This window comes from Adiantum capillus-veneris, chromosome 3 (genome assembly GCF_014529385.1).
Source record: "Adiantum capillus-veneris isolate H3 chromosome 3, ASM1452938v2, whole genome shotgun sequence".
Classification (NCBI taxonomy): Eukaryota; Viridiplantae; Streptophyta; class Polypodiopsida; order Polypodiales; family Pteridaceae; genus Adiantum; species Adiantum capillus-veneris.
In genome coordinates this window covers 925,202-936,311 of record NC_140933.1, presented here as the reverse complement: position 1 = coordinate 936,311, position 11,110 = coordinate 925,202, and the positions used below count along the sequence as shown (strand labels likewise).

Below are 11,110 nucleotides of genomic sequence, written 5' to 3'. Positions count from 1 at the left end.
TGATGATGAGGATGTAGGTTAGAGTTACATATTGACCCGCTCTAGGTACCATCATTTTTTTTTCTTTAATGTTATCCAAACATTGTACAAGTGTCACACATGGATGTAACCTTGTGGTCTCATAGGTCATTTTGTCCCTTTGAAGATGTTAATATATCATTTCATTTCATCATCTCTCTCTCTCTCTCTCTCTCTCTCTCTCTCTCTCTCTCTCACACACACACACACACACACACACACACACACACACACACACACACACACACACACACACACACACACACACACACACACACACACACACACACAAAGCATATCTCATGGTGTAAGTGTATGGCATTTAGAAGACATCCATATAAGGCCCGGTTCACATCGCGCGGCATCATCTCAGCTGCTACCCTGCGCTCGAATGAAAGTAGGCCACCTGGTGCTCAATGTTCACATAGGGCGGCGGAGAACGTGCCCTGCCCCCGCCACGTCGAGGTAGAACTTCGCTCGATTTGTGCCCCCCCCCTCCCTCGGAAATAAGTTCTTCCACCCTCCACGTAGGCGTGGAGCCCGCCAAACCAACAATATTTTAACTCATTTGTGCAAATATAACCCTTTAATAAAAGGGTTTACCACCTCCACCCCCCCCCCCCCCCCCCCCCCCCCGTTCACATGAGGCGTTGGAAGAAGGTACCACCCCTAGTGTGAACTAACGGGCGGAGGCAGAGTGGAATTGGCTACTCTTCCGCCTCGAATAGAGTGTTTTGAGGAGGGATTTCCACCCTCCCGATGTGAACCCACCCTAACATTTCATTCTCTCTCTCTCTCTCTCTCTCTCTCTCTCTCTCTCTCTCTCTATGCGTGTCTGTGGGGCCGGGGGATAGCTTACCTATGCGGGGACGTTTGTTGGCTCAAGATATTGTTCGTTTGCTCACTCTCTCTGTCAAAAAAACCGCGGGAGCGGAATGGCCCCCCACGACTTTTAAAGAATTGCAGGCATTATGGTAAGAAAGGTCCCATCAAAATCGAAATATTTGAATTGAGGGCTTTGACACAGTATCTGCCTGTAGACCCATGCCAGAGAGAGAGAGAGAGAGAGAGAGAGAGAGAGAGAGGTACATTAGAACTCTTGTCGTCTGAACGGGGAGGGCGAGCCTCGGCGGGTATTGGTACATAATTGGGCAAAAGAGAAAGGTGTTGTACAAGTCATCATTTTTTTACAGACAAGTTGGAGCTCTCAAGACTCAACATACCAAACGTCGATGGTAACAGGATTCACAATAGGCTACCTAATAACCTATACTGCAGCTGATCGAGAGGAGGATGAGAGGATATGGGTGACGGGTCACTCTCTTGTCTATACCTATACCCTATTGTTGTTGTTGATTTTGGCAGCTAGCTGTTAAACAAGCGAGTTAAGACAAGGCAAGAAATAGACGCTCTTTAGTATTCACGCCCTACCTAATGATCACCTCACCATTATACACCAATCGGCTGCAGTTACTCTCCGTCAGTAACCTGTAATCGTTGGCCATTAACTTAACTTAATCTAGTGGTAGACGTGCTTGCTGCTCACAATGCAGTCGTGGGTACTTCCGCTGTTTGTACTTATTGCTCTCATCCCTGGATTTGGCAACCGCAAAGGAACTCACGCTTTGAACAATGGGCTGGGATCAACGCCACAGATGGGGTACTTAATTGTTGGTTCACTCATTTTATTTGCAGCCTTAATTTCTCCGCCTATTGACATTTGCCATGAAATGAATTTAATTAGATGGAACAGCTGGAATCACTTTGGCTGCCAGATCGATGAGCAAATCATCAGAGAGACTGGTAAACTTTCATTTTCATTGTCATCATTAACTGTCGATGTTAATCAGCTGTACATGTTTGCACACTTTGAGATCCAGAGATCAATAAATCGCAAACGTAATTGCTTGCAGCGGATGCAATGGTCTCAACAGGACTCGCCAAACTTGGCTACATCTATGTCAACATCGGTAAATTGTGGTCTCAAAAACTGATGTATCCCGCATACAACGTTGCTGATGGACGTCCGATCACTCTTCTCTCTCTCCATATGTATATATATACACGTGATATATAATGTTAATTGGTTGTTGCAGATGACTGTTGGGCAGAGATGAGCCGCGATAGCCAGGTGACTACATGATTCATCAATCTAAAATATCAAACTATAATGTAACAATATTCTGTTGAGCCACAACTATATATGACTTACAGTGAATAGCCTGTTTGAAGGGAAACCTTCAAGCTCGGGCGTCGACGTTTCCATCAGGCATAAAAGCCATAGCCGACTATGTGCACGCCAAAGGCCTGAAGCTGGGCATTTATTCGGATGCAGGGTACATCCATCGACAACATCGATATTATGCGCCTTGTTGTCTATGAAGCCTTCTGGTTCTTGTCAAATCTAGCTCATGAATTATTTGAATGTTCTCTGCTTTGACGACATTGTAGGTACCAAACATGTCAAGGGCAGCCTGGCTCGCTGGGCTACGAGTATGAGGATGCTGCAATCTTTGCTGCCTGGGTATTATGATATGACAAAAAATTAATTATATGTCGTAATTCCCTCAGCTGTGCTTGTTCTGAAGACCTTCTACCATTGCCTATATTTATAGAAGTTAAAATTTTGAACACAGGGTGTGGATTATCTCAAATACGACAATTGCCACAATGACGGATCCAAGCCAGAAGTGAGGTAACATTTCAGTGCCCTCCCTCCCTGTACACCAAATTATAATTAGCTCTTGCTAAAATATGATCGTCCTATTTTGGGGCCATCCAGATACCCGGTGATGAGCAAAGCGCTCTTGAACACCAACCGCCCCATTTTCTACTCTCTTTGCGAATGGTATGCCAACACTGTTTTTAATTAAATAGTATTATACAAATTCCCACTATAACTCCCACACTACACGTTGCTACATGTTGAGATCTTCCCACATGGAATTTCTTGTGAGCACTGCCACTAAATGACGTCTAATGCTTGCTTTTGCTTGAATGAGAGCGAGCAGGGGACAAGACGATCCAGCGACCTGGGCCTCCAGCGTGGGGAATAGCTGGCGAACAACCGGTGATATCACTGACAATTGGTCAAGGTCGGTACAACTAACCTCCAGCCAGCTCCTTTAAGTCCGTTATCGCTTTACAAAATAATGTATCCTTCATTCTGGTTAATATATTTGTAATATTAGTATGGGGTGCCAGCTGCCGTAAAATCGAAAAATCTCTCGTTTGGAGAGAATATCCACTTCGCACGGGATCACAACGATGGCATGAAAGAAGGGTCGCGCACTGGGAGTAGGCACAGTTCGCGCAAAGAGGGGGCAGGGTAGAATAAGTCGCCATTTTGGGGGGGGGGCCGGGGGGGGGTGGTCTTCGCAAAAGCATACTTATTTATATGTATATAAAAACCTTTTCGGTCACAGGCATTGTGGTCGTCGTGGTTTATAGCAGCGCTGAAAGGTCTTCCACTTTTGCGTGCGAGTTCGAAATCTTGCTCCCTCCTGTTCAATGAGGAATCCCTTCCTGTGAAGGAATCGGCAGGAATCTTCGAAGAAATTGAATAAAACGAGGTAGCTGCCAGTATCGTATCTGCGTATCTTACAACGAATTTAAAAAAGGGGAAATTATCAAAATACCTCTCTAATTTGAGGAAATTCCCAAAATACCCCTCGAATTTCAAAAATTCCTAAAATGCTCCCGATATTTTGTCATAAATTCCCAAAATGCCCTTCAAATTTTTCAAAATTCTCAAAATACCCCTTGTTGTGAGATTAAATTTCTCAAAAAATAAATTTTCTTGTAGGTCTTCACAAGAAGAGTGATTGTCTATCGTACAAGATGCTAAAACTACAATTTGAGTTGTTTACGTAGGCTTGGGAGATGAATTGCTTCATTATTTTTAGACATAATTGCCTTTTTTGCGATGGTCACTGATGACAAAGTACATGCTAAGCACTCAAAAACGGATCTCAATTGCCAAAAACTAATGAAGATTAGAAAATCTTGAACATTCCAACCAAAATAGATACAAAGGTATTTTGGGAATTTCCTCAAATTAGAGGGGTATTTTGGTAATTTTCCCTTTAAAAAAAGAAAGAAAGACGCGAATCAGTGACGATACTGCATCGGAAGAAAAAAAGGAGAAGAAGAAGAGGGAGGGGAAAGAAGGAACAGGAGGCAGAGGCAAATACATTGCAAGAGGGTGAGGTAGGGACGAAGCTGTAGGAGGCTCAGGCAGGGTCGAAGCAGGAGAACCGATTGGCGGGCAAAAGCATAGTTTTTTATATATTTTTTAATGTTTATGTATTGACCAACTTACAGCTCGACCTGTTGGCGCTTGAACTGGTAAATATTGTAGTCCCGCAAAACAAAAACAAATGGGAAAGAATCATCTAGGGCATAAGGAGACTCAGCTATAAGGCTCTATATACACTAAAGATGACTAGTGGTAGAGACAGGGCCATGTGGTTGCATCCTTGTTGGTGCACATTGCTTGGGCAACAAAATAAATCAGCTTTCTTTTAAGACTCTCCAAGTCCTTAAGTGTCTTGTGTCCAACTATGGTTAGGCTCTTGCAGCATAGGAAACTTGAATACTCCATGCATGTTGTAGGTTCTATGCACTATTACATAATAATACAATAGCGGACTACACACTCTCTTTCTTCTCATCCTCTGATGAAGGCCATTGTGACGTTTCACCTATTTATTTCACGGAAAGGCAATGACATTTGTCTTTCTATTACGTTTTTTTTTTTTGCAATACTCACATATTGTGAGTTAGATTACATAGATCACGAAAAAGAAGTCAATTGAAATTGAGCCAAGGCATCGTGCCAACCAAGTCACACCTACTATGAGTCCATGTTGACTGGATTTTTACAAGGAATCCACTAACCGCATTGGCATCCAAACCGACAGCCCCTAGCAAGGGTGCCACCTTACACTAGTCTCCTCACACAAGGCTACCTATGCCACACATCGAATGAAGCATAACAACACTAACTAGAAGCAAAATATAAATCATTAGTATCGGAGAAGAAGCTGTGCGAAATCAACCACAAGACATCCTTTGGGTGTGATCCACCTGACCTATCGTAATCCACACATAAAGGAAATTCTGGAAGAGACATGCAGTTTGAAAGGGGAGCCAAATCCCATCGAAGAGACTCCTGCTGTTGCCATTGGTCTGACCAACCACTATTGCATTGTGATGCCAAGCCCGATAGGTGTAAAGTGTGAGCTTTGTCCTAAAGTGCGAGTCAGGGAGAGAAGAGTGGAATTATCCCACATGCTGTGGAGCAAGGCTGTAGAGCTACTTAAAGCTCAATTTATGAATGGATAAACATAATTCTATTTTGCACTACATGCTCGTCTATGGTGAACTTGTGCTAAGCTAAGTCAATTCTCAAGATTGTGTTTATGAGTCCAAGCTAATTCTATCTTGGAACCTAATTCACTTGAGTGATAATCTTCCTTACACACACACTCATGCACTTGCACTATGTTTCTCTTTCATCCACCCTAGCTAGCACGATCATAGTTACATAGGACGGCGGGTCGGGGTTAGGGACGTGGACGGGATGGCAAAAGTCAGAAACGGGGACGGGGGTAAAAACGGCAAAAAAAAAAGAGAATTTTTTTGGCATTTTTTGACCTACACACATGCCATACACATAGAGCATCACTTTGACCACAAATTTACACTAAATAGACCAAAGACCATGAGTCATATAGATGCAAATTTGCTAATAAAACATCGAGACATGGGTGCTTCAAAGTTCAAACATATGGTTGTTGGAGAGGAACTAGCCACTAGAAATAGTCATTTTTCAAATTTTAAAAAAAGTCCCGTGCCGTTCCCTGTCGTCCCCTCCCATCCCCGGGACGTTTTGACTGCGTTCCCACTTGGCAGGCCATTTGATGTCCATCCCCACCTGTCGTCACCTGTCCCCGTCCCGAAACCGGCCGTCCCCCGTCCCTAAGCCTCATTCCCTCCGTCCCCTATAACTATGAGCACGATCCCATTCCTAACAATTGGTATCAGAGCTCGAATATGCTAGCTAGGTTTGCTATTATGTATTTGCATGTTTGTACAATTAGCATTCATTTAATCATCATTAGCTAGATCCATTAGGTTTGCTCTTTTATTGCATAGTGCATGTCTAATTAGTATTCCATTGGCTAGCATGAGCATGTTCTTGAGCTAAAGAGTCTTGGCCCACTACTCACTGGCTAATAGGAAGCTTAATCAGCGTCAGAGCTCATTAATTTTCATTAGGAACTTGCCTTTTGCATTCAAAATCTACCCCTTATTTTGGCAAAATTGGCATCTACCATTGGTGTGTGCGTAGCCTGTCCCGAGAGCTATCATTTGAGCCTATGCATGCCAAATTTGAGTCAGGTCTCAAGAAGTAATATCCCAATTAAGTTGTGCCTAATCGAACTTACACTCTAGAATCTCTGTTGTAGAACTTCAACTTGTGTATGTATGTGTGTGCATTCAATGCCCATTGTGTGCTTGACCTTGAGCCCCAACTAAGTCCAAGGACGGCTCCACTTTGATGGGAACCTATAAAAGGTTAAACAAAGGCCACCAAAAGGGGCACTCACACACAAGCAGCCACCCATGGGACGGAGTTGAAGATGGCGGTAAGCTCTGCTACATATGAATTTCGTGTTCGAACCCGCAAGCCCGGACCGGCTACAATTGGTGCTTCATTATTGAACCTATCTGACCGACGGATCTCCCCTCGTGTCCATGAACTTTAGCTTGACCAATCGACCGCCTACTACTTAGCACAGTTCGACGCCCTTGCGCGACTGCCCGAAGGCCCTGCCCACAATTGCCTCCGCCTGCCCGGGCCCCGAACACCATGCCCACTGCCCTGCCCGCGCTTGCCCAATCTGCCCGATGCTACTCGACCTTGTAAGAGATCCTTTCCATGGACTCATCTTCTAAGGCTTTGAAGCTTCCCAAACCACATAAGGGGCCAGTCCCACATGGGGAATCTTTAGCACCTAGCCAAGGTCTCAAATCTATAAAAAAATTCAAAGCCTCAACATGAGATTTCAAAGGCGGCCATCAATCTAGCACTAAGCACTCAAAAGGGGATCACTCCACATCGGCTTGGCTAGATATCAAAGCAATCAAAGAAGACATTTTTTTGTGAAGAGTGACTCCACTCTGTGAAGAGGAGCTCTTCACGAAATTACAGGAATCTCTTTCTCTCTCTCTACAATTAAACTTGCAACTAAGCACAACAACTTGCCAATGAAACTTTTTCAAGGGCTATTTGTGCTCGTGTAAAGAGGTAGACGCTGACTAGGAGAGTCTCCTAAGCTAAGACCCCTCTATTAGCACAAATGGGGGACAAGGGAATAAAAAATTCAACGGGGAAGGGTTCCACACCTGGAAAACGAAGTTGAGAGATAACCTGATGAAAAAATGTTTATGGTCTGTCATCATCACTGCCTTAGAGCAACAAGCCGAACTTGATGGAGTGCACACTAGGGAAACTACACTCATATAGTAAGTGTACATAATTTGTCCAAAGATGAACAAGCATTAGGAATCATCATCACCTCCTTGCATGACAACTATGTGCATTTCATAGACGAATGTAAGCATGCACATGATACCTGGCATGTCCTAGAAAGTAATTTTGGAGCCAGTGCCAAGGCCCAAAAGAAGTAAAGTTAGTCTCAAAAGACAACTTTACAAAATCATTATGACTGAAGGGGAGGGCATTGCTAGACTAGTAAATAGGTTTAAGAGCATTGTCACGCAGTTCACTTACATCCAAGTCGAAGTACCAGAAGACGACAAAGTGGCCATACTATTAAGTGCACTTCCACCTTCTTATGACCACTTAGTCACAATTCTTGAAGAAAAAGAACCCGGCTCCACCTTTCCAAGATGTAATCAACTCAATCGAAGCAGAAGAGAAAGAAAGCAAAAAGGTTCATTAACCTCTCAGGAGGGGCTTTTATCACAACATCCTCAAGGGGAAGATATTACTCATCGACATCATCAACCTGAAGAAAATGTTATGAATGTGGAAGAATGGGACACGTAGTGAAAGATTACTACACAAACAAACCTTGCAACAAATGCGGTAAGAAGGGACACCCTCGTTCTCGATGCTAGTGAAATGGAGGCAGTAGCAGTGGAGAAAACAGCAGTAGTAGAAGCAACAACAAAAGCTGCGAAGGGAAGAGACCCATGAAAGGGTCAGCTCACATGGTAGAAGACAAAGAAGATGAAGGCGAGAACAATATTGTCTTTTATGAAGACGCATTTTGAAGATGCAGTCTCTCTACTTGTAGGGGAGGACTTTTTTCTTGTGTGGATATTAAAATCCAATGTGGATTTTGTCAACCTGTGTGGATATTACCATCCTGTGTGGATTTTATCAGCCTGTGTGGATATTACCATCCTGTGTGGATACCAACTTATCATCCTGTGTGGATATTGCATCTTTAGTACTTTGTCATAGTCCAAACCTGAAGGGGAGGATTGTGAAGTGTGAGCTTTGTCCTAAAGGGTGAGTCAAGGAGAGAAGAGTGGAATTATCCCACATGTTGTGGAGCAAGGCTGTAGAGCTACTTAAAGCTCATTTCATGAATGAATAAACATAAATTATTTTGCACTACATGCTTGTCCATCCTGAGCTTGTGCGAAGCTAAGTCAATACTCAAGATTGTGTTTATGAGTCCAAGCTAATTCTATCTTGGAACCTAATTCACTTGAGTGATAATCTTGCTTACACACACACTCACACACTTGCACTATGTTTCTCTTTCATCCACCCTAGCGAGCACGATCTCATTCCTAACAATAGGAAGGTACTCAAGCCGGCCACCGAAGACTTCTCGAAGTAGAAGAGGGGGGGAGGCTACTCCCAATGCAAGAAATATAGGAGATGCACGAAGGAGAGGATACCTTCCATGGCTGTTGCTGCCTAGGTTCTCCCTTCCCAGGAGCCTGCACTCTGCGTAGGGACATGCCCACCACTTTCAGGTCCCATCTCAATGCGCATTGCCCCATAGAGCCCTAATGCAGCCCTGGTTTCAACTAGAAGAGCTTGCAGACATCTTGATGGAGCTTTGTGCACTCCCTCACAACCCTAGAGTTGGGCCTTACAATGCACTTTCCTATTTATAAGAGGGACATTGATTTCTCATCCTCTTATGTGCTAGGGTTAAAAACCTACTTCCATCCTATGTGAACTACCTCTAATGATGCTACTCTTACACACTCTAGTGGAAAGCATCCCTGTACTTTATACATGAATTCCCATTTTCCACTTGCATGCCACTACCTCTCACCTAAGAGTGCCACCTCCTTGCCATCTACCTTGACATGTGACTTGATGCTACACATGATATCCTACCTCTCATGGTGCTATATAAGTACACACTTGACTTGCTTAGGCTGCCTATCAGATTGGGATGTTAATTTAATGTTCTAATTATGAATGCAACTAATGCTTATCCGCCTTAGTCGAGCCTTACAAGTGGTATCAAAGATATTGCAAGTATCATTTTAATTATTATTAGCATTAATTTATTATAGATATTTCTCTTTGAGGTGTTTATTTTTAGAGATAAGCTACCTGTGTCTTTTTTGCATGCATGTTATATGTAAATGCCATGCCCCATGTGTTTGACATGTAATCATGATATTTAATAAGTTTAAAGGTCACTTGACCTTATATCACTCATTTTTTTCTTGTTTTTCTTGTTCGTCACCTATCTCCAAGGTTCAATGAGTGCTATCATTCCCTCGAGATCTTGTTATGATTGACTACAAGCTTGGTGCTGTTTACACTTGCCTAACTGCTTCACTTGCCTTTGCTTCAATTGTGCAATGGATTTGACTGCCTTAAAATCCCACAAGGCCACATGTATAGCAACATTATTAACACCTTCTATTTTGTTCGACGCCTCTCATTCAACGTACAAAGCTTGCATCTCACGGGCTCTCAACGAGAAGCTCTTGGTATCTTTTGTATCAATCGGTGCTGTTGTTTTACAAGTCTCCCAATTGGCGTGACCTATTGACCTACCAACATAATTCTCTCAGGCACTTACGTGTGATTTTGTCTATTGATTGCCTTGCATCCACTAGCTTGTTGTAGAGCCTTGCTATGCTGCCCTCCATGTTGATCTTGCCATTACTTACTGTGCTACCAATGGCTTGCCACATGTTGCATTATCAAATGTAGATTTTTTAAGTAGCATAGAGATTTATTAATTTCTCTTATTTAAGCTCATATTTCCACGAATTGGTTACATATTCAAGACTTATTGGAAGGTCTTCATTTATTTAAAGGACTTAGTGGAAGGTTCAAACAAAGGCATAACATGAAAGTAGAAATTTTACTCGGAGGAAGAAGATTAGAAGAAGCTTCTCATCTAGGCAAGGATGTTATCATTAACATGACAATAAAGCAAATTTTCTTGTAGTCTTTATATTTGTAGACAATTGACAACGAGGATTGTATTACGCTAAGGATGAATAATGAATCCTTACACACCAAAACTACCCTTTGCATGATGTATCTAAATGTGAGCAAAATATGATGTATCTAGTTAAGGAAGCTTTGTATGAACTATGACGTATTGAATCCATTGAAATATAAGCATGACGTGTAAGATGAAAATAAGTTTAAGTGGGTGTTTCTTAGGGTTAAACCTATTTCCATCTTATGTGAACTACCTCTATGATACTACTTTCACACACTCTAGTGGAAAGAATCTCTACACTTGGCATGACTACCCATTTGCCACCCACATGCCATTGCCTCTCAGTTAAGAGTGCCACCTTCTATGCCATCTACCTTGACATGTCGCTTGATGCTACACATGATATCCTACCTCTCATGGTCCTGTATAAGAACACACACCATTGTACATATCATATTTTTTTCAACCTAACTATTTTTAGCATTGCTTTGTACTTATGCTTGTCTACATTGCCTATGAGATTAGTGTGTTAATTTGACCTAATTATGAATGCACCTGTAAGCAAGCGTGACTTTTCACCTTATTTGTTGATGGAAGGGAAAGGCATTTTGAGCTTTAAT

The 11,110-nt window shown here is 42.6% G+C and overlaps 1 protein-coding gene across 3 annotated transcripts in view; it reads left to right on the top strand.

Annotated features, from left to right (window-relative positions):
• The first annotated feature begins 1,227 nt into the window (after window positions 1–1,227).
• Window positions 1,228–11,110, top strand: part of LOC147460415 (alpha-galactosidase-like) — a 33,074-nt gene continuing 23,191 nt past the window's right edge. For all 3 annotated transcript variants that reach the window (XM_086507452.1, XM_086507459.1, XM_086507467.1), the window contains exons 1-9: window positions 1,228–1,678; window positions 1,763–1,821; window positions 1,932–1,988; window positions 2,115–2,149; window positions 2,251–2,354; window positions 2,470–2,542; window positions 2,655–2,713; window positions 2,801–2,866; window positions 3,030–3,113. In XM_086507452.1, coding sequence (XP_086363578.1) covers window positions 1,566–1,678; window positions 1,763–1,821; window positions 1,932–1,988; window positions 2,115–2,149; window positions 2,251–2,354; window positions 2,470–2,542; window positions 2,655–2,713; window positions 2,801–2,866; window positions 3,030–3,113 — 650 coding nt within the window. In that variant the 5' untranslated portion in view covers window positions 1,228–1,565. The remainder of the gene's footprint in view (window positions 1,679–1,762; window positions 1,822–1,931; window positions 1,989–2,114; window positions 2,150–2,250; window positions 2,355–2,469; window positions 2,543–2,654; window positions 2,714–2,800; window positions 2,867–3,029; window positions 3,114–11,110) is intronic.